The sequence below is a fragment of the Muscardinus avellanarius genome (genome assembly GCF_963383645.1).
Source record: "Muscardinus avellanarius genome assembly, chromosome: 11".
Taxonomy (NCBI): Eukaryota; Metazoa; Chordata; class Mammalia; order Rodentia; family Gliridae; genus Muscardinus; species Muscardinus avellanarius.
In genome coordinates, this window is record NC_137797.1 from 27287077 (window position 1) to 27312901 (window position 25825).

At 42.9% G+C, this 25825-nt stretch overlaps 2 protein-coding genes across 3 annotated transcripts in view; one reads left to right on the forward strand and one right to left on the reverse strand.

The window, feature by feature from the left end:
- VEZT (vezatin, adherens junctions transmembrane protein) overlaps window positions 1-10535 on the reverse strand; it is a gene marked incomplete at both ends in the record, with an annotated part of 87665 nt that extends 77130 nt beyond the window's left edge. Inside the window, one exon of one of the 2 annotated variants that reach the window (XM_080705788.1) lies at window positions 10488-10535. In XM_080705788.1, the coding sequence (XP_080561914.1) occupies window positions 10488-10523 (36 nt within the window). Of the gene's footprint in view, window positions 1-3390; window positions 3422-10487 lie in introns of those variants that run through there. The other variant, XM_080705789.1, reaches the window with a different exon arrangement.
- Window positions 10536-13363: 2828 nt separating this feature from the next.
- The window catches only part of FGD6 (FYVE, RhoGEF and PH domain containing 6), a gene marked incomplete at both ends in the record, with an annotated part of 122759 nt that continues 110297 nt past the window's right edge, over window positions 13364-25825 (forward strand). Inside the window, 2 exons of the mRNA XM_080704818.1 lie at window positions 13364-13400; window positions 18927-21348. Of these exons, the coding sequence (XP_080560944.1) occupies window positions 13364-13400; window positions 18927-21348 (2459 nt within the window). The remainder of the gene's footprint in view (window positions 13401-18926; window positions 21349-25825) is intronic.

Below are 25825 nucleotides of genomic sequence, written 5' to 3' on the forward strand. Positions count from 1 at the left end.
GGATTAAATCTAAGGGTTTCAACCTCCTAGCTACATTCTAGCCCCCACCCTTTTTTTTAATCTGAATCTTGCTAGGTTACTAAGAGTTTCACTATGTTGCTGAGGCTGTCTTTGAACCTGCGAACTTACTGTCTCAGCCTCCCCAGTACTGGGATAACAGGTGTGCGCCACCACACCTGGCTTCCCCAGCCTTTAAAAATTTTTTTTGGTGGTACTGGGGTTCCTGGAAACTCTTCTACCTCAGGGTTACACTCCCAGACCTATTTTGTACTTTTTATGTGGAAACAGGGTCTCTTAAACCAGCGCGTCCCAACTTCGCGATCCTCCTGTCTCAGCCTCCCAAATATTGGGATTCCAGACGTGTGCCACCACGTCCAGCTAACACCAGAGCTTTAACATCTTTCAAAAGTGACTGGAGAATTCTAACACTCAGGACATCTTGGTGATTACAATAACAGAGCAAACAACAATCTTGGTATTTCACCATTTATTTTACTTAATACTCATGGGAGACAGGGTGTCCACCCCTCATTTTCTATATCTTGTCCTGTTGCTGTTTAGCCAGAGGGAGAGAGAGGACCATGCCTGGCTGCACTCTCAGGGCAGGATTACTGTCAAAGGTCCAATTAAAATGGATTGTCTTAGAGGAGGGAGTGAGGTTCCAATATAATGGAGTTAACCTTGAAGGTATATAGGGAATCTAGCCCTGATAAAACGAGGGTAGTCAGGTTCTAGGGTGAGGCTGGGAGTCTGCCCTGGGAACCGCGCGCTTCCTCTAATTATTCTCCTACACCTTCCTCTCAGGGCACACCTGCTCCTAGAAGGCTAGGAGGACTCAGTACTGACTTCTAGAAGGAGAAACACAAGTGACTAAAACTATGGAAAAAGATGGTAAGATTGACTAATCATCAAGGAAATGGAAATGAAAACCTGATGTCTCAAAGAGTTTTAAGAGAAGAAATGCTGTTGGAATACTTTCTAAAACTTTGCTTGATTCCAAAATTTTAATTTTGCCAGGCATGGTGGCACACGCCTGTACTTCCAGTACCTGGGAGGCTGAGGCAGGAGGATTTCAGGTTTGAGGTCAGCCTTAACAATTTAGGGAGACCCTCAGAAGCTTAGCAAAACACCTGCTCCAAATTAAAAGGGATGAAGCCGGGCGTGGGGGCGCACGCTCGTAATCCCCGCACTTGGGGGGCTGAGACAGGAGGATCGCGCAGGTTCGAAGCCAGCCTCGGCTACTTAGTGAGGCTCTCGGCAACTTAGTGAGACCCTGTTTCCAAATAAAGTATAAAATAGGTCTGGGAGTATAGCCCGGAGGTACTGGGTTCCACCCTCAGTAACACACACACACACACACACACACACACACACACACACAAAATAAAATAAATGAAAAGGGATGAGGGAGTAGCTCAGAGGTAGAACATCCCTGGGTTCAATCCCCAGTATAAAAAAATAATAATTTCAATGTGGCATGTGACTCTCTAAAGAGAGTCTAAAGATGTAAATGAGTCTCATTTCTGACTCTGAAAAGTGTTAAAATAACAGCTTTACACTAACTCTGCCAAAAATATCATGAATAAATCTTTTTTCTTTTTTTGCAGTACTCAGGATGGAACACAGGGGCATTCTACCTCCAGGCTGTGCACAGGAACTGCGATCCTCCAGGCTCAGCCTCGCGAATGCTGGGATTACAAGCACAAGCGTGCGCCACCATGCCTGGCTATGAATACATCTTGTGGGGAGGAGAGGCCAGGCCCTCTGGCAGGTATGGTAGACTGGCTTGTTCAGTCTCCATTCTAGCTTCCAGTGGGCCTGTTGTGTTGCAAAGGCATGTATGTATTTGACTCTTCCCAAATTATCATGCAGCTAGAGTTCTAGACATTAAGATTTCAAGTTCCTCCAACTAGGTGTACCTGGGAGAGCTTAGGAAGGTGGAGGGAAACAGAGGTCTAATTCTTGCTCCTTCGGCCATTCTCTCTCCCTTTTTGTCTTCATGACCATGTGTTATCAGCTTCATGAGCACAGCTGTCCTGAGAGAGTTTGAGCATCTACCTTTCAACGATAATCAGACCACTTTGTCTCTTTCTGAGCCAGGTACGGTGGCCAGTGCCTGTAATCCTAGTACTTGTGAGGCTGAGACAGGAGGAGCGCAGGTTCAAGGTCAGCCTCAGCAACGTAGGAAGACCCTGGTTTTAAAATAAAAAATAAAAAAGGGGTGAGGTTCTGGTTTGGAGGTAGAATACACCTGGGTTCAGTCCTCAGAATCAACCAGTCTCAATCAATCAATCAATCAATCAATCTGTTTATGGTAGATAGATGTGTTTCAATTTTCTTCACCAGGCTATATGGCTGCTATAGTACTTAGCTCCTAGAAACAGGTCTGATTTAGCAAACCTTAAATTCAGCACTGGCCGAAATCATAGGTGGCAAAGAAACATGCCTTACAAACTTTCAGTTCCGGAAAGAGTTTAGTGAAAATGACTATTTTTTGTTCTTAGCTTAATTTTTCTTTGTCCTTTGGAACTGGGGATTGAACCCAGGGCACTGCACTTGTAAGGCTGTGCTTTGCACTGAGCTACATACAAGCCCCGGAAGGGACTATTTATGCTGGTCATGGTGGCGCATCCTGTGATTCCAGCTACTTGGGAAGTTGAGGTAGGAGCATAAAAAGTTCAAGGCCAAGCCGGGCATGGTGGCCCACGCTTGTAATCCACATGCTTGTAATTCCCGCGCCTGGGAGGCGGAGACAGGAGGATCGCGCAGGATCTAAGCCAGCCCTGCTGGCTTAAGAGACCCTGTTTCCAAATAAAAGTATAAAATAGGTCTGGGAGTGTAGCCTGGAGGTAGAAGGGTTTCCAGGAACCCCAGTACCACCCCCCCCCCCAAAAAAAAAGTTCAAGGCCAGGCTGGGTAACTTGGCAAACTTTTGACTCAAAATAAAAAATAAGAAGAGGATTAAAAAAAAAGAAGAGAGAACATTTATAAAGCTATGAGCAGCAGTGAGGCAACCAGCAGTACCCAGGGACCAGCAACAGCAGGAAGTAAAGGCCAGAGAAAAGAAGCAGTGCTACAGACACCGAATTAGGGCCAAAGCTACAAGAGAGGAATCATCCAGTTAGAACGGTGGCATTAGAGCCGGGCGTGGTGGTGCAGGCTGGTCATCCCAGCATTCGGGAGGCTCACACTAGAGGATCGTGGTTTGCAGACAGCCTCAGCTACTTAGTGAGGCCCTCTGCAACTCAGTGAGACCTTGTTTCAAAAGGGCTGGTGGGGTAGCTTAGAGGTAGAATGCCCCTGGGTTCCATCCTCAGTACCGCAAAACAAAAAAGGTAGCTCTGTGGAAGGGAACAAGAGTACCCCACCTCTCCAGTGCGCTCTTGTTACCCTCTGATCTGCACGTCCTTCTCACTGGCTGAACCCAAGTAGAATCCAGAGAGCAGAAGAATACGGATGATATAGTTTATAATGGTTAGGGTGGAATTAAGGGGCTGAGGGCTACTTTATTAATTGACTTAATTTTGACAACTGCTCTATGAGATACTGGTGTTCTTTCACTTAATATTAAGAAAACTGAAGCTTTGAGAGTTTAAGTAACCTGATCAAAGTCACAATGACTAATAAATAGTTAAGAGAGGACTTCTTTGGCTGTCTAGATCCAGAGCCCATACCTTTTGTTTTGTTTTGTTTTTTGGTGGTACTGGGGGTGGAACCCAGAGGCTTTCTACCTCCGGGCTATACTCCCAGATCTATTTTATATTTTATTTGGAAACAGGGTCTCACTAAGTTGCTGAGAGCCTCACTAAGTAGTAGCTGAGGCTGGCTTTGAATCTGTGCAATCCTCCTGTCTCAGCCTCCCAAGTGCGGGGATTACAAGCGTGTACCACCACGCCCGGCTCCCAGAGCCCATACCTTATATCATGCTGCCTTTCAGGATAAAAAATATCAAAATAGAAAACTGTAGCTGAAGCCGGGTGCAGGCTTGTAATCCCAATTCAGTGAGACCCGGTTTCAAAATAAAGAATAAAAAATAGGGCAGGGGGTGTAGCTTGGAAGTCAAATGCCTCTGGGTTCCATCCCCAGACCCGCAAAAAACAAACAAACAAACAAACAAACAACCCTGTAGCTGAGCAAGAGCCACAAAAGAAACAGACCTGATAAACAATATCCACCCTCCCCAGCAAAGGCCTGGATGGTTTATGAGCCAACTTAGCTTTATTCTCCAGAAAGAGGTCACTCTCATTTTGTAAAAATCAGTCCTGGAGTACAAAAAGAGATGGGACACTGCCTGACTCATTTAGAAGGCAAGCAGTAAGCCGGGTGTGGTGACACATGCCTGTCATCCCAGTCCTTGGGTCAGGAAGATTGCAGGTTTAAGTACAGTCTCAGCAAGTGGTGAGGCTCTCATCAACCTAGTGAGACCCTGTTTCCAAGTTAAAAAATAATAGGGCACCGGGCGTGGTGGCGCACGCCTGTAATCCCCGCGCTTGGGAGGCGGAGACAGGAAGATCGCACGGGTTCAAAGCCAGCCTCAGCTACTTAGTGAGGCTCTCAGCAACTTAGTAAGACCCTGTTTCCAAATAAAGTATAAACTAGGTCTGGGAGTATAACCCAGAGGTAGAAAGCCCCTGGGTTCCACTTCCAGTACCACCAAAAAAAAAAAAAAAAAAAAAAAAAAAGAATAAGAAACACTAGGGCTGGGGTGTAGCCTCGAAGGTAGAATGGCACTGAGCTCAATCCCCAATGCAAAAAAAAAAAAAAAAAGCAACAATAAATATTCATGGATTGAAAGATTCAATATTGTAAAGGTGTCAAGTATTCTCAAATGAATCCAGATTCAAAGCAATCTCAATAAAATCTCATTAGAGTTTTTTTCTATTTAACTGAAATTGACAGGCTTCCAAAATTAATATGTTAATGCAGTGAGCCAAGAATAGCCAAAGGCAATCTTGGAAAAAAATAAAGCTGAAGGGTTTTATCTTATCAAATATTAATGACTAGTATCAAGTTTTATTAATTAACATAACATGGTATGGGCACAAGAATGACCAACAGAAGAGAGTCCAGAACAGATCCAGACAGAAAGGGTACCAGAATTGATGACAAAGACAACACTACAGTTCAGTGGGGAAAGATGCTCTGTTTAGTAAATGGTGTCAGGTCAACTAGGCATCCATATGGCAAAACGACGTTTATCTTGGCAACCCAGCAAGACCTTGTTTCAAAATAAAAAAATAAAACTGGCTTGGGGTGTAGCTTAGAGGTAGGATACCTGTGGGTTCAATTCTCCGTAACACACACACACACACACACACACACACACACACACACGTTGATCTTGATTTGATACCACACAAAAACCATCCATGTGGATGGCACAACTAAATGCAAAAGGTCAAGTAAAGACTTTAGATACAAGCCGGGCTTGGTGGCGCACACTTGTAATCCCTCAGTTTGGGAGGCTGAGACAGGAGGATCACACAGGTTCGAAGCCAGCCTCAGCTACTTAGTGAGGCTGTCAGCAACTTGGTGAGGCCCTGTTTCCAAATAAAGTATAAAATAGAGCCGGAAGTATAGCCTGGAGGTAGAAAAGCCCCTGGGTTCTACTCCAGTGCCACCAAAAAAAAAAAAAAAAAAAAAAAAAATTTTTTTAGATACAATATCTCCGTGACCTAAGGGAAAGCAAATATTTTCTTTAAAATAACTAACTATAAAAGAAGAGTTAATTGAATTATATAATAAATAAACTTCTGCTCATTCAAAGACACTAAGAGAGCGCAGGGGCCATATACAGCCATCAGAGGGTTTTAGCAACATGTATATATAAATAATTTCTTCAAGCTAAGCATGGTGGCGCACACCTGTAATCCCAGTACTTGGAAGACTGAATAGAAGGATTGCAGGTTTGCGATCAGCCTCAGCAACTTAGGCCCTCAGTAACTTAGTGAGACTCTATTTCAAAATAAAAAATAAGAACTGGGGTCTAGCTCAGAGGTATAATGCCTCTGGGCTCAGTCCCAAGTACCCCCCCCCAAGATAATTTCTTCAAATTAATAAGAGAAAACCTAGTAGAAAAATACATAAGAAATGTGAAGTTGCTACAGGAAAATGGATATATACAGTATACAACTGACCATTTAACATATTAAATACCTTAATTTGCTTATCAAGAAAATACGGATTAAAATCACAAGGAGACCAGAACATAGCCACCAGAATGAAAAAAAGACTTAAAATTAGCAAGCTTTGGTAAGAATGCAGACCAATGGGATCTCCCACATATTGCTGGCTGAAGTATGAACTGGTACAACCACTTTGGAATAATGTTTTTTGTTTTGTTTTCTTATTCTAGAACTGAGGATGGAACCCAAGGGTATTCTACCTCTGAGCTATATCCCTAGCTCTATTTTTTAGTCTTTACTTTGAAACAGAGTCTCACTATATTGGAGAGGGCCTCACTAAGTAGCTGAGGAGGGCCACGAACCTGCGATCCTCCTGTCTCAGCCTCCCAAGTACTGGGATTACAGCATGTGCCACCATTCCTGGCTTGAAATAATGTTTGACCCTGTCTATGTAATGGGAACATATGTTTTTTCTATGACCCAATAATTCCATTTATGTAGCTATGCAACAGAAATAAATAACAAACTGCATGCTGAAAGGTTCACAGTAACACTGATTCATAATGATGGAAACTAGAAACTACCTGATGACCATCCTCAGAGGAATGATTTATAAATGGTCATGTTTACATGAAATACTACGTTGAAATAAAAGTCATGACAATATGGAGGAACCTCACAAAGGAAGCCGGAGAGAATAAAACACAGGCACAAAAAACCACGTAAATGGAACTGCACAGTGTATATACAATATACACAGACAAAACTAGTCTAGGGTAGGTATTACAAGTCTGAATACTGATTATCTTTGGGGGGGATCAATGACTGAAGAGGAATGGAAGGGAGCCCATGGCTGTGCTTGTGATGCTCTGATTTCTGATCTGGATACTGATTACATGGGTACCCATAATATGAGCATACATCAATTTGCACACTTACGAGCTGTGTACATTTCTTATGTATATTATGCTGCAATAAAAATGTGTATGACAAGCAGGGCGTGGTGGCACATTCAGGAGGCTGAGACAGGAGTCTTGCGATTCCAGGACAGCCTCAGCTACTTAATTAGGCCCTTTGCAACTCAGTGAAGCCGTTTCAAAATGAAGAATAAAAAATAGGGCTGGGGTGCCGGGCGTGGTGGCGCACGCTTGTAATCCCCATGCTTGGGAGGCGGAGACAGGAGGATCGTGCTGGTTCTGAGCCAGCCTTGCAGGTTTAAGAGAGCCTGTTTCCAAATAAAAAAATTAATAGGTCTGGGAGTGTAGCCCGGAGGTAGAAGGGCTTCCAGGAACCTCAGTACCACCAAAAAAAAAAAAAAAAAAAAGTATATGACAAAGAGTAAAACACTGAAAATAATTGAAAGAAAAATCGACAGGTATGATAAAGGGTTAGTAGTATACAGAGAACTCATGTAATTGTTTTTTGGGGGGCAGGCATGGTGGCACATGCTTGTGTTCCCAGTATTTGAGAGGCTGAGACAGGAGGATCTCAGGTTTATGGTCAGCCTTAGCTACATAGTGAGGCCCCCCATAACTTTGTGAGATCCTGTTTCAAAATAAAGAATAAAAAATAGGGCTGGGAGTATAGCTGAGAGGTAGAATGCTCCTGCGTGCAATCTCCAGTACTACACACAAAAAATTTTTTTTTTTGTTTTGCTATCCTAGGAATTGATCCCAGGGCTTCAACAAATGTTAGGCAAGCATTCTATCTGAATCACACCCTCCAGACTCTACGTCAAATTTTTAAGAAGCTAGGCTGGGGTGTAGCTCAGTAGAGTGTGTGTTTAGTATGGGAGAAAACTTGGTTCCATCCCCACCATAAACACAAAAAAGACAGAGAGAAAAGAGAAATGTTTAATCAAATAAGTAAAAATGGCTAATGTATAAATGTACAAATGTAAATTAGAACAATGCAATGTTATTTTTGCCTCTCAAATGAGCAAAGATTAAAGAAAGCTAAAGGTTGTTGGTTAGAATTTGGTGAAATTAAGCTGGGTGTGGTGGTATATGCTTGCAATTTCAGTACTTGGGAGGTTAAGACAGGAAGATCTCAGGTTTGAGGCCAGCCTCAGTTACTTAGTGAGGCTCTCTGCAACTTGGTAAGACTGTTTAAAAATAAAGAATAAGCCGGGCATCGTGGTGCATGCTTGTAATCCCTGCGCTTGGGAGGCTGAGACAGGAGGATTGTGTAGGTTCGAAGCCAGCCTCAGCTACTTAGTGAGGCTCTCAGCAATTTAGTGAGACCTTGTTTCCAAAAAAAGTATAAAATAGGTCTGGAATATAGCCTGGAGGTAGAAAGTCCTTGGGTTCCATCCCCAGTACCACAGGGAAAAAAAAAAAAAAAAAAGAATAAAAAATAAGGCTGGGGTATAGCTTAGAGTTAGAATGCCCCTGGGTTCAATCCCTAGTAACACACACACACACACACACACACACACACACACACACACACACAGAAGAATTGGTGAAATTAATGCTCTCTTATTATAATAGAAATGTGAATTGGTATAAAACCTTTGTACATAACTATTAAAATATTCATGTTTTTTGACCTACTAAATCCTGGAAATTAAGAAATTAAGAGTTGCAGTTAAACGATGGACTTATATCAGTTTTGGCAGCAATGGTATTTTGACACAATCTATTCATAAAGGGAAAATGGTTATGATATATTAAATAAAAGGACAGTTTAATATTAATAATGTTTTCAACAAGTGATGAATAGGATATTTCATGATAAAGTAAGTGAAAAATACATACAAAATTTAATGTGGATATATTTTATGTTAAAATATCACATACAGATATAAACATACACTTGACTAGAAAAAGTCTGTAAGAACACATACCATACTGTTAATAGTGGCCATCTTTGGGTGGTGGGATAATGGATAATTTTAAATTTTTTGTTTTATTTTCTACAAAATGTTTTTGAGCCATTATTACTACTAAATAAATGAGAACAAGAATAAAAGAAAAATAAGAAATGAGAGAATAATAGGATACAAAATACAGCCACCAGTTTCCTCTACTTTAGAAATCTAAGCATCTTAGATTTCTGTCTCTCCTTCAGTTTCCGTCTCTCCTCCATTCAATTTTACCTTACCTTAGAAATGTCTGTCCAAATCATTATTCCATTATTTTCTTTGATTCCCAAACTCAGACCCTTATCTTCTCTAGAGAACTCCTTGCATTTAGATTCTTCACTCCAGCAAAATGGCCACACTTTTTCCTACTACACTGTAGACACATCAAACCACTTTACCAAGCTGCAGACCACACCCTAGCCCCTTAAAAAACAAAAACAAAACCAAACACCGTAACCAAGTACTTCCAAACCCCTGCCCCCTGGCATACTAAGAACTCTTTCCCTGCAATACATTTTCTTCCTTATCTTTTAAATCTGATTCATTATTCAAGATTCACCTCGGATATCATTTACTTGGAGGCCACAAGCACAGGCAGCCGTTTCCAAATCAATCTTCCACTGACAGTCGCACTTATTGCAACATGTAACATTCCGTAGTGCCAGCGCCTCATTCTCCCGTGGTATAACATAGGTCATTCCTTTTTATCTCTTCTTTTTAATTTCTCCAAATCCAGTAGATAAGCTAAGCAATGCATATGTACAGGGATGAGAGTTTTTACCTGTCTAATGGAAAAAACGACATCAAAACCACTCGCCTTTTTTTTTCTTTTCATTTTTTCATTCAAGATGGCAGAGGACGTCTTAAAATAGTCCTACACAAAAGCACTCATCCAGAGCCTTGATTCAGAACTGGCTGCACCTATCGCAACAGCAAAGCACAAAAGAATGGAACCTAGAGTGCTGCCCCTAAACACGCACTCTAAATGGTCCACACCCATAGACTTTAACCCCCGCTAGAACTGGCACCCGCCGCCTTTATTCAGAGGACCACACCTTGACCATGAACAGTGAGCTGAGACTACTGGATACTGACCCCAAAATTCAAGGATGAAAATAGGGGGGCAGGTTAAGTTGCCTTCGTAGTATCTAGGATGCACGCTTCGGCCCCGCCCCAGCCAGGCTCAGTCCCCCTCCGCGCTGCCACCTCGGGGAAGCAGGGGACCCGGCTCCTACCCAAGGGCCCGGCCCCCGACTCCGACCGGGAATTCTGGGAGGGCTTGAGGCAGGGGCCGGCGCGGCCCGGGCTCGCGGGGCGGCTACACCTGTCACTCTGACGGCGACACTAGGCCGGGCAATAGCTGCGGCTCTTGAATGGTCCGGGCCCTTGAGGGCGCGTCAGCCGGTCCTTCGCCCCGGGATTGCTTCGCCCGCTCGCTTTCCCCTTCATCCTTCTCAAACAAAGGGGATCTATACCCACCGCCATTTTCCCCTTACCTCAAAAACCACCTCTTCGTCAAACTCCGGTGTCATCCTTCTCCGCCATGCCACCCGCCTCAGCACGATGGGAAATGAAGGCAGGCAGGAGAACAAGCGTGCACCGAGGCTTCTGCTCCAGCCCGTCCCGTGGGTGCTGAAAACTACAACTCCCAGCATGCCTTACAGTCCACGCCCCCTTTTCTGGCTCGCTTATTGGCTTAGAGGGTGAAGGTGGAGGCGGGAGCTAGAGGAAGTTCCCGCTCTCCGATTGGAAGAGGCTGAGTCTTTTGTCCGCCGTTTTCGGCTGCGACTAGCAGGGGGCGCCTGCAGCACTGATGTTTTTGGCCCTGAGCGGAGCGGCGGCGAGCTCTGCTCGTGCCCGCGCCTGGCCGCCCGTCGGCCGCGCGGCGGGGCGGCGCTCGTGCTCGCCGTCTTGCCTCCGCCGCCAGGCGCCCGCAGCGCCGCCGGGGAGCCCGAACCGGCTCCCTCCTTTGTGCGGCGCTCGGGCTGCTCCGCGGAGGCGCCGGACAGAATGCGATCGCTGCGGCGGCTTTTCTCTTTTGCCCCAACTTTGGGAACAATGGACTGAAAGGGGAACATGGACTGAGGGGCGCGAGCCGCGAGCGAGTTGCGCGGGGGATCATGACTTCTGCCGCGGGTAAGTGGCGGCCGCTGGGAAGTTGGTGGGAGCGCTTCTGGGCAGGGGCGCCCCGCAGCTCGCCCCGGCTCTCAGGTGGGCTGCACCGCCCCAGCACCTCCGCCCGCGCCCCTTCCTGCCGCCGGCACGCGGGATCTCTTGGGATCTCTTGAGATCTCCCTTCCTGGGGAGACCTGTGCCGCAGGCTCTTTGCACCCGGAGAAACGCGGAATGCAAAGAGAGCTTTTGCTCACCTTTCCTACAGTAGGCTTTCGCGTGTGAGAGGAGTGTATGTCGATCCCCATAATAAGAAATCAGTTATTCTAGGAGAGGGAAGTTTTCCCAGAGTTCTGAACACGACCACTAGGCAGAGTCGCTTTAAATCTAGGATCGGTTGGAAACTCTTACCATTATTAGATAAAGAGACTTAAACATTGTTACTCATGGCCTCGTGGTTGTAACCCTGTTACCTGATGGTAGAGTGGTAGGATTATCCTTGGCTTTTCCTCCCTTTTTTCTATTTCGACCTGAAAAACAAGCCTTATTCTCTGCCTGCCTCCTATAAACTTTTCCTCTTATCCAAACGCCTCTATATACCTTTGTGTAGATTTGGAGCAACGCGGAACATTGTATTGCTGAACATTTTTAAGGAACAGTTTTATTTCCCAGAGTAATTACCAAAGTGGCGGTACAGTCACTTTGTAAGAATATCGGTTAATTTTGAAACCAGAACTCAATAATGTAATAAGTGAGCTTTTAAAAATGTTTTTGTCCACATGGAGAGAAACTTTGATTAGAAATTTTATAGGAAAGTGGCTTAAAGCTTCTTCTCAAAGTTACATCTAGATTCAGCACTTTCGTAGATTCTCATTGCTTTTCTTGGCATTTGCTTAAAATTCCTGCAACCCGAAACTGTCAAACAGCGCTCTAAATGTTCTGATTTGTATTATTTCTAAAGCTTAGAAATAGTGGAGTGTTGCACTGCTAGGCTTAATCAGCTTGCAACTAATCCGGCAAGAAATTAGCCAATAGAAGTAAGAAAGCAAAGTAGTGAAGTGTTTCTAGAGAAGATGTGGATCTTTTCTTTTTGACGCTTTGTGTATGTATAAGAGATACGTCAGCATGCACTTATTGTAGTTATATTATTTATAAATTCTCTTTACTAAAAGGAGCTTCCCACTTACATAATGGGTTGTTTTAATCTGTTCCTTGCCTTTGTTCAAGTTTTCTTTAATTACTGAGCCAGTGTAATTAATTTAAATTATAAGTGGTTAGAACTTTTAAAATCCTTCCAGCCAATTATAGATCTTCCCCCTCTTTGGCGTGTCAAATGTAGTTAAAATATTCATACCTCACACGTATCAGTTTTCAATTCCAGTCCTAACACTTGATAATGAAGAGGTATAGAATGTTTCACATTTATATATGTAAAGCTGATTTCTAGGGCCCACACTGGAAGTTTATGATTTTATTTGAATCATTTCTAGAAGACTGCAAGCTATTTTTATATTTTATCAACTTGACAATTAAAGAAATCCATGGACATTTTTGTGGTGTTTTTAAAAGAGGGACACTTCCTGTGTTTAGCTGAGTTAGTTGGGTTTTAGTGTGGCTCCCTGAGAAGCATTAACTACTTTTTTGCTTACCCATCTGATAAGGTTTATTATAATACATTCTTATATATTGATGGGGAATACAGAAGAGAACTGGGGTTTTATTCCCACTGCATTCTTGTAAAGTTGCCAGTTGTTCTTCCAAGTTAACTATGGTATTTTTTTTGTCATAAGAGTCAAATTCATCAAAACTCTTGGGGAACTTATTGTAATTGTGAGCTGGGATGTTTGTTTTGAATTTAATCTATTGTATTGGGGGGTTAGTTTAAGAAAATAGGAAGATTGTTGTAGAATATCTCAGGTACTTGTATTCTGAGGAAGAGCTTTCTTTATTCTGCATCTGTGGAAGAGTGGACATTTAGTAGAGATTTTAGAATTATTCCAAGCAGCATATGATAAGTGTGAGATAATTATAGGTGTGTGTTTTTAATATGTACAGGTAACTGTCTCAATAATGTCATACTCTGTGGCTGGTCCAGTAGCCAGGACAGCATGCACAAGAACCACAGCCATTTGTGTATAGCAGATGTCAAGTATGTTTGAAATAGTAAAAATGGTACCAGTGTTTTACTTTCTTACCTTATATTTCTCTGGAGCCAAACAGCTGTGTAAATAAAAGATTTGTTGCACTGCTCTAAAGAAACATGGATTTAACTGTTGATACAGTATTAAAATCAAAAGGTAATGGATTCATTTTCAAATATGGTTCTGTGTGTGTGTGTGTGTGTGTGTGTGTGTGAGAGAGAGAGAGAGAGAGAGAGAGAGAGAGAGAGAGAGAGAGAGAGAGAGAGAGAGAATGAGAATGAATGAATATGAATCTGTCCCCGGGTGCCAGAGATTGAACCCAGGGGTATTCTATTTCTGAGCTATACCCCCAGCCCTTTTTATTTTTTTTGTTTTGAAACAGGTTCTCACTAAGTTCTTGAGGGTCTTGCTAAATTGTGGGGGCTGGCTTCAAACCTGTGGTCCTCCTGTATCAGCCTCCTGAATACTGGGATTACAGGCATGTGCTGCCACACCCAGCAAACATTGTGCTTTTATTTCAAGAGTTTGACATTGGAGTGCACCATAATATAATGGCTTATAACTTTTTTGAGTTATGTTTCTTTCAAAATAGAGCCAAGAAAAAGAATAATGATGGCCAGGCATGGTGGCACACTCCTGTAATACCAACATTTGGAGGCTGAGACAGGATTGGATTGACAACAGCCTCAGCTACTTAAGTGCGGCTCTTTGCAACTCAGTGAGACCCTGTTTCAAAATAAAGAATAAAAAATAGGGCTGGGTGTAGCTCGGAGGTAGAATGTCTCTGGGTTCTACCCCCAGTACAATGATGATGATGATGATGATGATGATGATGATGATGATGATGATGATGATGATGATGATGGAGGAGGAGGAGGAGGAGAAAGATTTTGGGTATTGCTGTACCAGTGACAAAATTGAGCACTTTTTTCTATTATTTCTAATCCTACTGAAGTTGTTTCTGCTTACTTTTCAAAATATTGTTATTGAATGGATAGTGATTTCTTTTAAAAAGGAATTTCTAGTCACTGAGACATATTAAAGTATATATGTATGTATATAGGCATTCATTTATCTACTTATTTATGGTGATATTAGGAATTGAACCCAGAAGCATTCTACCTCCAAACTATACCCCCAGCCCTATTTTTAATTTTTATTTTGAAGCAGGATCTTGCTGGGCTTCTGAGAGTCTCACTACTTGCTGAGGCTGTCCTTGAACTCTGTCCGCCCTCCAGGTACTGGGATTACAGCATGCATCATCACATCAAGCTCATTTATGTATTTAATTCAGAGAGTATGCATTAAGGGCTTGAGCGACATAACGCTCTGCTATATTTATTGGGAGTCAACCTCAGTTCCTGTGTAGTTGATTTAGTTTCTGTGACAGTAAGAAACAGGAAGTCATCTCTCTTGGAAGAACACTCAAAGAAAAGGTTGAATATGGTACCAGAGATTAAAAAAAAAAAATAATAATAATAATTTAAGCTGGGCATGGGGGTGCAAGCCTGTCACCCCAGTTCTTGGGAAGATGAGACAAGAGAATCATAGGTTTTTCAATGATAACCTTAGCAACTTGGACTCCTAGCAACCTAGCAAGACCTTTTTTTTTTTTTTTTTAAATAAAAACATTAAAAAGGACTGGGGTATGTAGCTCAGAGGTAGAATGCTTCTGAGTTCAGTCACCAGTACCTCTGCCCCCCCAAAAAAATTGTGGTTTAGTACACATAATACAAATTTACCATCTTAACCGTTTATTTTTTATTTTTTATTTTTTTGTGATCCTGGAGATGGAACCCAGGGGCTTTCTACCTCTGGCTATACTCCCAGACTTATTTTATATTTTATTTGGAAACAGGGTCTCACTAAGTTTCTTTCTTTTTTTTTTTTTTTTTTTTTTTTTGGTGGTTCTAGGGGTGGAACCCAGGGGCTTTCTACCTCTGGGCTATACTCCCAGACCTATTTTATATTTTATTTGGAAACAGGGCCTCACTAAGTTGTTGAGAGCCTCACTAAGTAGCTGAGGCTGGCTTCGAACCTGTGTAATCCTCCTGTCTCAGCCTCCCAAGCACTGGGATTACAAGCATGGGCCACCATGCTCGGCCATCTGAACCATTTTAAAGTATTCAGTTCAAAAATCTTAAGCACATTGTTATGTAGATGCATCTCCTGAACTCTTCATCTTAGAAGTAGGATGTTTCAAGAATGGTAAAAATGAGATCCAGGGGCCATGTCACAATTCCAGTATCTGGGAGACTGAGGCAGACAGGTGGCAAGTTCAAGGCCAGCCTTGGCAATTTAAGGAGACCCTGTTTTTTTTTTAATTCAAAAAAAATAAAAATTAAAATGTTCAGTGGTAGGGTGCCCCTGGGTTTCTATCCCTAGTAACACATACACCCAAGAATAAGACAAAATCAACATGACAGTCTGTCAGTTTTAATTGAGTAAGATGGGAGACTGGGAAAAGTCTTAAGGCAACACACACTTGATAGATTGAGAGTTTAATAGATCATTATAGCAAGTTTGTGAAAGTTTTGGAATTATTTTCTACCTTACAATCCCTCAAAACAAAAAATTGCTTATTGAACAGCTAATTGAATATTGCCTACTTTGGGAATTTGTATTATTTTAAAGAATTCTCTTTCTTACTTATAATAACCTCATGCCTGAGAGTTAAGTGAGAAGACATGTGTTATCATACAATTTTGGTTGTATCCAGAGTATTAGAGGTTTGGAAAATTCCTTCTGGGTTGGGAAAAGGAAGTAGAGCACCCTGCCCTTTTTTTTTTCTTTTTTCTTTTCTTTTTACTCAGTTCCATGTAATATCTTCCTGAGTGTTATGACTAATTTCCTTTGTTGAAAAGAAAATCAACACCAAATGAAATATCAAAGCCTCTATGTGTTCAAATAGATAAAACAAAGTCTAACTAACAGTCCTTTGCAGTAGCAGATATTTTGAGAATTTTTTTTTTTTTTTTTTTTTTTTTAGTAATTATGAAGTTTTTATGAAATGTTAGGTCCTGGTGAAGGAATAAACATACAGAAGAAGCATAAGTGATGACATGTTTGACCTCAAGTCTTCTTGGGGAAATGCTGATAAGTAATTGTTGGTGGTAGAAGGTCATAAAGAAACCTAAGAGAAGAGTCGGGCGTGGTGGTGCAGGCTTGTAATCCCAGCATTTGGGAGGCTGAGACAGGGGGATTGCAGTTTGCAGACAGCCTCAGCTACTTAGTGAGGCCCTTTGCAACTCAGTGAGACCCTGTCTCAAAATAAAGAATAAAAAATAGGGCTGGAGGTGTAGCTCAGAGGTAGAATGCCCTAGGGTTTCATTCCCAGTGCCACGAAAAGAAAAGAAAAGAAAAGAAAAGAAAAGAAAAGAAAAGAAACTTAAGAGAAATATAAGCTGGCACAGTGGCATACAGTTATCATTACATGAGGCTGAGAGAAGAGAATTGCAAGTTCAAAGTCAGCCTCAGAAACTTAGCGAGACCCTGCTTCCAAGTAAGAAATAAAATTGTCTGAGAGTATAACTTGGAAGCAGAATGGCTTTGGGTTCAATCCCCAGTGCGACCAAAAAAGAAAAAAGAAAAGAAAAAGTAGAAATAAAGATATGTAGTCTTTCTGTGTCTTTTTATTTTTTAGGGTTTTTTTTTTTTTTTTTTTTTTTTTTTTCGGGTCTGGAATGGAACCCAGGGGCATTTGACCTAGCTATACTCCCTGCCCTATTTTTTATTCTTTATTTTGAAACAGGGTCTCATTAAGTTGCAGAGGACTTCACTAAGTAGCTGAGGCTGGCCATGAACTGTGATCCTCTGGTCTCAGCCTCCCGAATGCTGGCATTACTGAAACGGGGTTTCTTGAGAAGAAACACAGCGTTTCCTTAAGATGAAACGGGGTTTCTTGAGAAGAAACATGGCATTTCCTTACCGGATTCTTGTCTGCGACGAGCAAAGAATGACACCCACAGACCACAGGAAGGGGAGCAAGAAGTTTATTGGAAACAGCAGGGAATAGGGAAAAGTGGCAGAGCATCCCCTAAGGGCTGTTGGGACTCTGGTGCCCAGCAGCTGCCTTCAGGACAATACTTGAGGGTAGCCCAAGCCAAATGCCTTCACTTGCAAGCTGCTTTCTCCCAAAGTCCACACGATCTGTCAGAAAAGAAGTGCAGGTCACCCCTAGGGGCCCTGGTCGGCCTTGATGTCTAGCAGAGGCCTTCAGGTCACTCCCCGAGTGTATCCCGGGCCAAGTGCCTTCAATTGCACCCCACCTTCTCTCAAAGCTAACGCAAACTGCGAGAGAGATAGAGGAAAGCTCCCCAACCGGGAGGGGTTCCCAGAGTGGGTAACTGTCCTGATGACTGGTCTAGGGGTTTATATATCTCTGTGAGTCCTCTGTTACTTGGAGTCTGGGAGGCAGTTCTTAAAATTTGCATAGGGTATTTGCATGTCCTTTGAGGGGGTCTCCTTCTTTCAGTAGAGGTGTCAGACTTGCTCCAGGGATGTCTCCTGGGTTTGTTGATTAGTAAACAGATGGTTTTGTGAAGCTTTGGTCATTCTTATCTCTGAACCTTGGAAGAGCTGGTCTCTTTTTAGGAGTCTTGGAAGTTACTTAGTATTCATTGCCCCTCAGGAAATTAAGCTTTTCTACCAAGGCCTCTTCCTTATCTGCCTACTCCTTTTCTACAAGTGTGTGCCACCACAACCGGCTGAAAGTCTTATAGATAAACGTATTATAAAGTTCTTGTAGGGAGCAGATCTGTACAAATCTAGCATTGCATAAGAGATGTTAATTAAATATTTTAAAGCTAGGTGTGGTGGCACAGGCTTGTAATCTCAGTACTTGGGAGGTTGAGACAGGATTGCAGGTTCGTGGCCAGCCTCAGTAACTTAGCAAGGCCCTCTGCTACTTAGTGAGACCCTATTTCAAACAAATAGGTTGGCGTGTATAGCTTCCAGGTAGAATGCCTCTGGTTTCAATCCCTAGTACTGCAAAAATATGTGTATGTACATACATAATACATTACATGTAATATTGAGGAAAAATTGCTGTGCTAGAGCTTGTGGTCCTTATTTATTTATTTATGTATTTATTTATTTATTTATTTATTTGTTCATTTTTGTGGTACTGGGGATGGAACCTAGGGTCATTCTACCTCCAAGCTACACCCCAGCCCTATATTTTCTTTTTTATTTTGGAAGCAGGGTCTCACCGAGTTGCACAGGGCCTCACTAGGTAGCTGAAGCTGTCCAGGAACAGCGATCCTCCTGTCTCAGCCTCCCGAATGCTGGGATTACAAGCGTGCGCCACCACACCCGGCTTGTGGTTCTCTTTTAAATGCATACATCAGTGGTTATTAATGAAGGACATTGTAACCACCTGTGGAACATAAAAGAAATCTGAGATTATCTGAGGTAGGACCTAGACCTGTGACATTTACAAAATAAATATAAGGAGGATCATAGGTTCCAGGCCAGCCTTAGCAACTTAGCAAGGCCTTCAGCAATTTCATGAGACCCTGTTTCAAAATAAAAAATAAGCCAAGCACGGTGGTGCACACTCATAATCTCTGCCTACTAGTATGCAAGCTTATATTATTATAAGTAAAGAATGTCATTCATTGTAATCATATATCCTCTTGTACTTTGGTTATTTTTCATTTAATTTTATTTTTTCTCATCTAGAGGTTAAGAAGCCACCATTGGCCCCCAAGCCGAAGTTCGTAGTGGCAAATGATAAGCCAGCTCCTCCTCCTATTGCACCTAAACCTGACATAGTGGGTGCTAGCGCTCCACAGTCAACGAAGAAAACCAAGCCGGCAATTGCGCCGAAACCCAAAGTTGTGAGGAGCTCACCTGTACGAGATCGTGGGCAGTCACCATCGAGGAAAATCACCGTGAACTTGGAAGAGCAAAGACTGGAATTAGTTGGAAGCACCAACAACTTCGTTTGTAAGAATGTGGGGGACAAGAGCAGCGACTCAATTTCACCAGGGTGTTCCTGCTGTTCTGAGTGTGTCCATAAGGTTGGGAATAGAAAGAATTTGTGTGCAAAGAAGCTCGTACCAGACCCCTTGGAAATGAAAGAAAATATAGAAAAAAGTAAAATCACCGTGTCCTCTTTGACTGTAAAAACTCAGAGTAAATGCGATTCTCATGATGAAGAGCTCAGGAGCCAGAGTGAAGTCATTTCAAAGGCTAGCATCTTGGAAGAGACACTGAAAGATGTTTTAACGCCACAAGCATCGCCTTTCGGTAGCCTGCAGAAGCACAGCTCCACAGACAGCCCAGAAATGAATGGCAGCTGTAATCCCAGCAGACAGCTCAGGCTAGAACTTGCAGATCTCTCACCTTCTCCGTCCAGCTGTGAAAAAGAGCCTTCTCCTCACCACCGCAACGGACAGCTTCCCAGGGATGAATTTCAAAGTCATCAAAAAACTTGTCAGGACAGCAGTGCAAAAAGCAATAGTTCTTTTCATTCATTGGAACCTAAAGCCCTGGAAAATGGTAAAAGGAGTACTTCTATATCTCCTGGTGGAGTTAGTAAGAAAACCCAAGTCAAAGACCTTGGTCCATTAGAAATTCACTTAGTACCATGTACCCCCAAATTTCCAACTCCCAAGCCCAGAAAGACGCATGCTGCTCGTCTGTTACGCCAGAAGTATATAGACGCTCCTAGTGAGAGTACCGAAGAACCTGAAAATTTAGACAGCGGTTCTTGTCTTCTTAAAGATAGTTTGAAAAACAGTGAGGTCAGTGTTCTTCAACAGAATGTGTTGTGTGACCAGGTGCAAGTAGACAAGATGAAGCCGGGAAATAAATGTGAATCAAATACTGACTCCAGTAGTGACAGACAAGATTTAGTCGATTCCCACAAAGCCACGGGTCATGAACCTTCTTCTTTTGAAAAAATGGCACCTTCTTCAGAAACAGACTCTCGGGTGCTTTCTGACAGCACAGCCGTAGGTGGTTCGAGCACATCACTCGATATGGACAAAGGGACCAGTTTTATAAGATGTAGCACGCTATCTCTGAGCCTACCTAAGCAGCTCAAATTAACTTGCCAGGATCATCCGCCAGCTGCCTGTTACTCGGGAGTGCCCGGCCCTCAAACACAAAAGGAATCTACAATCAAAGAGGAAAGTTCCTCCAAGATTGTCCCCAAAAAACCTCAAAGACACAGCTTGCCGGCTGCCGGAGTACTTAAAAAGGCTGCCTCTGAGGAGCTTGTGGAGAAAAGTTCTTATCCTGCAAATGAAAAAAACTCAGAGGAGGCCCTAGAAAGAGATCACCTTGGGCATTTGTGTGCCTCAAACCATGGTATATCATCCTCCTTCGACATGCCTAAACGGACTTCAGAGAAGCCAGTGTGGAAATTACCTCATCCTATTTTACCCTTCTTAGGGAGCCCAGAGTCCTTAAAGTTGGTCACCGTCTCCTCACACAGTGAGCCTCCTGCTGCCCTAACCAAGCCTAGGGCGAAATCGTTATCTGCTGTGGATATGGAGAGGTGCACAAAGCCCTGTAAGGACCAGCCAAAGAAAAACTCTTTGAAAAAGTTGCTCAACATGAAACTGTCCATCTGTTTCACAAAGAATGACTTTCAGAAATTTTGGTCCCGGAGTCCCCCGTTCGGAGACACGGCCGCGGGCAGTTGCGGGGAGCGGAAAGAAATGGAGAGTGGTTGGCATGGCCTGGTGGTCACAGAAGAGAAGAGAAGTAAGCCCATCAAGGCATATTCTGCTGATAACTACAGCCTGGAATCTCAGAAGAAGAGGAAGAAGTCTCGTGGCCAGACCAGTGCGGCTAATGGTCTGCGAGCTGAGTCTTTAGATGACCAAATGCTCTCCAGGGAGTCATCATGCCAGGCGCCTTGCAAGTCTGTTACAAGTGGCTGCGCACCAGAGTATGAAAATGTGCGCCATTATGAGGAAATACCGGAGTATGAGAACCTGCCGTTTCTTATGGCTGTAGGGAAGGCTCCCAACTTGGAATGGCAGAATTCCAGCCGTATGGAGGACGCCGATGCAAATGTGTATGAGGTCGAAGAGCCATATGAGGCTACGGATGGCCAGCTGCAACTGGGACCCAGGCACCAGCATTCCAGGTAACCTTAGGTGGCAGACAGACACCGCACCTTTTCATACATCCTTGCAATTAACCCTCATCGACCCCATGAGATAGGAATGCAAGGGGGGAGTCATTTAATGAGGGACTGATGTAACAGGCATATGTTATTTCCATGCGCAGCCTCCTTTTATCTTACCGTGGGAATGGGTATTTGTGTTGCAAGCTTAGAGTAGCTAACTTATTTTAGTGGCCAGTAGAATTTAAATAGCAGCCGCCTATGTAAACTGCAAAGAAGTCCTTGGTCCCGGGTCTCCATGCACCAGCTCAGAAGCCAGGACAGGAAACCTGGGGCAGGAAATTGGTTAATTCAGTTGAGGTTTATTTGCTACCCATAGGAAATCTGAAGATACCGAAATCTGTGTGTTTACCTATATCGCCCTTATTGGGTGAAATCTCTACTTCTTGGAGGCTAATTGCTGCCGTCGCATGGGTAAAGGGAAAATGCAGGAAATACATAATTCATCTTTCTCTCTCACTTTTATATATGCACCTCCTACCTTCATAATGCCTTCTCCATCCCTCTTCCTGCATTGACTTCACAGGCTTCCATGGTTACCTGGTGGGAAGCATGATTTCCTATTCTGCACTCCCAGTTATTGCTGTGATAGCCTTATAACCTTCATCTCAGTCTCTTTTATGGTATGATTGTTTATTGGCATGTCTGACGTTCTGAATTTCCTTTTTGCCTTATTTTGTTTTTGTGGTACTAGAAATTGAACTACAGGACATTCTACCTCCAAGCTAACACTCCCAGCCCAATTATTTTTTGTTTATTTGTTTTTGAAACAGGGTCTCACTAAGTTTCTGAGAGTATCACTATGTTGCTGAGGCTGTCCTTGAACTTAGGAATCCTCCTATCACAGCCTTTCAAGTTTTGGGATTACAGGCATGCACCACCACATCCGGCCTGAATTCAGCTTTAAAAGCTATGAAGAGTTCTGGTCATATATATATATTTTTTGTGCTGGGGACTGAATCAGGGCCATTCTATCTCTAAGTTACACTCTCAACCCTATAATATTTCTCATTTTGAAACGGGGTCTTGTTAAATTGCTGAGAGCCTTGCTAAGTTGCTGAGTCTGGTTTCGAACCTGTAATCATCCTGTCTCAGCCTCCCAAGCACTAGGATTACAGCTGTGCACCACCACACCTGTCTCTAGCCATATCTTTTTATCCTGCATGAGGCCACTCAGGGGGCCGAGGAGGTGATCTGTGGGTGTGGGAGAGGTGTAGGAGAGAATGAATGAATGAATGAATGAAGTGAAGGAAGTAACACTCCCAGCTGCTTCCAGCTGCTTCCTGCTTGCGCCTTCTCACAAAGGCGGCCTTGGCCTTGTATTTGAAATGTTTGTTTTGTGTTTCATGAAAAACCACATAGACCCTTTTTGAAGTCTTCCGATAATTCTTAATATACTAACATCAGGTCTTTGAGTACTCAGTTCTTCAAATGTGAGTTTTATAGAAATAACAACATGCCCAGCACATAGTGTGGACTCCAAAGAGTGGGCTTTTTTGCTGATGAATGGAATAAATTAAATTGCCCAGCAAGTCAGTGTACCAAATCAGTTCTTTTGAGTTACTTTAACTTTCAGTGCTCCCCCCTTTTTTATGCCCATCATCTTCTCTACCCTTCCTCATTTTACCTATAAAAGCCTCTTCTCTCTCTCTCTCTCTCTCTCTCTCTCTCTCTCTCTCTATATATATATATATATATATATATATATATATAGTGTGTGTGTGTGTGTGTGTGTGTGTGTGTGTGTGTGTGTGTGGTACTGGGTACTGGAGATGGAACCTAGGGACATTCTTCTACCTCCAAGCTATACTCCCAGCCCTATATATATTTTTTCTAAGCTGAAACAGGGTCTCACTGAGTTGCAAAGGGCCTTGCTAAGTAGCTGAGGCTGTCTGCAAACCACGATCCTCTCAACCGTATAAGAATGTATAAAAGCCTTTTTAGCTCCCTTCCCTTCCTTGCCTAGTTTTTTTTCATAGCTGACCCCATTTTGTTGTTGTTGTTGTTGTTGTTGTTGTTGTTGTTTGTTTTAGTATTGAGGGTTAAACCCAGGGACATTCTACCTCCGAGCTACACCTTCAGCTCAATTTTATTTCTTATTTGGAAATAGGGTCCCACTAGATCAGATCACTGAGAGCTTTGCTAAGTTTCTGCTGGCCTTGAACTTGTTGTGATCCTCCTGTTTCAGACTCTCTAGTACTGGGATTGCAAGTGTGTACCAACACAAATGGCTTCATTTTTAAAAAATTTCTGTCTACTCCCTGTACATTACTAATTAGGCAAAAGCTTTTTTCTTGGCGTACATCTTTCAACATAGAACTGAAGTTAATTATCAAACTCTTTTAAAATGTGTCTTTTTTTTCCATGTATGGTATTCTCTCCATGGGGCAATTTTACTGGTACTGTTCTTTTTTTTTTTTTTTTAACATGCTTTTGTGTAGTGTGTGTGTGTGTGTGTAATGGATTTTTTTTTTTTTGGCTTCTTTAAGACAGACTTAATATCCTTGGCTACAATAACTTTTTTCTTGAAATTGGAGGTTTGGCCCTTGCGTTAAGATCCCTGTTGGCCTTTTGGTGTGAGTTCTGAGGGCTCCCACTATCTTTGACACAGGCTCTTCACTCTTGGAACTTTTTTTTTTTTGTTGTTGTTTGTTTGTTTTTGACTGGTTTGTATCTTATGCAGTTAGGTTCCTGATGCTGGCCTGGGGGAACCAGGTTGAAAGGGGTTAATGCTCCCTGCCAGGGCCAGGCAGGCATTTATTCGGAAGGGTGTATTGGAGGCTTCAGGAAACAATGGTGACTTTAGACAGATTGCCCATCAAAGTAGGGCAGCCTGGTGAAGAGTCATGATCTCTGCTTCTGAATTCTACCTTTCACAGAGATTTTTGTTTGGGCCTGGAGCAGGGAGGCTTAAACAGGCTTTGAGACTCCTAAAACATCCCAGATAATACCAGTGCTTGGAAGGTTCAGACTGGAGGATCAGAGATTCGAGGCCAGCTTCAAAAACCTAGTGAGATCCTCAGAAACTTAGCAAGACCTTGTTTTAAAATAAACATAGCCGGGTGTGTTGGCACACACTTGTAATCCCTGCATTTGGGAGACTGAGACAGAAGGATTGTAGTTCGGGGACAGCCTCAGCTACTTAGTGGGGCCCATTATAGCCCTGTTTCAAAATAAAGAATAAACACATAGGGCTGGGGGTGTAGCTCAGAGGTCAAACGTCCCTGGGTTCCATCCCCACTACTATAAAATAAATATAAATAAATAAATAAATAAGGCTGTGAGGTTTATTAGCTCAGAGGTAGAATGCCCTTGAGTTCAGCCTCTAGTACCAAAAAAAAAAAAAAAAAAAAAAATTTCAACATCCTCTCTGGGTTACTCAGATTATAAGAAAAAACTGGGAATGAGTCCTGTTGGGATTTTTTTTATTGGAGTCATATGAAGACTATCTCTAATAGTTCCTAGCCCTCAGGGAAGAGTCCAGGTCTGACCAAGGGACTGGGTTAGAAAGTCACTGATTTTATAGTCATTAAGAACCAAGCCAGGCATGGTGGCGCACGCTTGTAATCCCAGCATTCTGGAGGCTGAGACTGGAGGATCACAGTTCGCGGACAGCCTCAGCTACTTAGTGAGGCTCTCTGTAACTTAGTGAGACCCTGTTTCAAAATAAAGAGTAAAAAAAGGCCTGGCGTGGTGGCGAACGCTTGTAATCCCCGCGCTTGGGAGGCGGAGACAGGAGGATCGCGCAGGTTCGAAGCCAGCCGCGCGCTGGCTTAGGAGACCCTGTTTCCAAAATGAAAATGTAAAAATAGGTCTGGGAGTTTAGCCCCGAGGTAGAAGGGCTTCCAGGAACCCCGGTACCACCAAAATAAAATAAAATAAAATAAAATAAAGAGTAAAAAAAAAAAAAAAAAGGGCAGGGGGTGTAGCTCAGAGGTCAAACGCCCCTGGGTTCCATCCCCAAACCTGCAAAACAAAACAAAACCCAAATTCTGGATGAGTAAACAGACATTTGGTAGGCTTGGGGGTAACCCATATGGTCACCCTCTTTAAATCGAGATGTTTTATCGCCGGGCGTGGTGGCGCACGCTCGTAATCCCCGCGCTTGGGAGGCGGAGACAGGAGGATAGCGCAGGTTCGAAGCCAGCCGCGCGCGCTGGCTTAGGAGACCCTGTTTCCAAAAATGAAAATGTAAAAATAGGTCTGGGAGTGTAGCCCGGAGGTAGAAGGGCTTCCAGGAACCCCAGTACCACCAAAAAAAAAAAAAAAAAAAAAAATCGAGATGTTTTGTAAATCCAACAGTTTAACATTTACAAATGTGTAATAACATGTTTATCATCATCAGGAAGTAATACTCAGCAGTCCCCAATTCTAAACAGGGTTGTTTTCTAAAAGTTTGTGGCAATTTGGAATTCAGAGTATATTTCCCAAATCAACA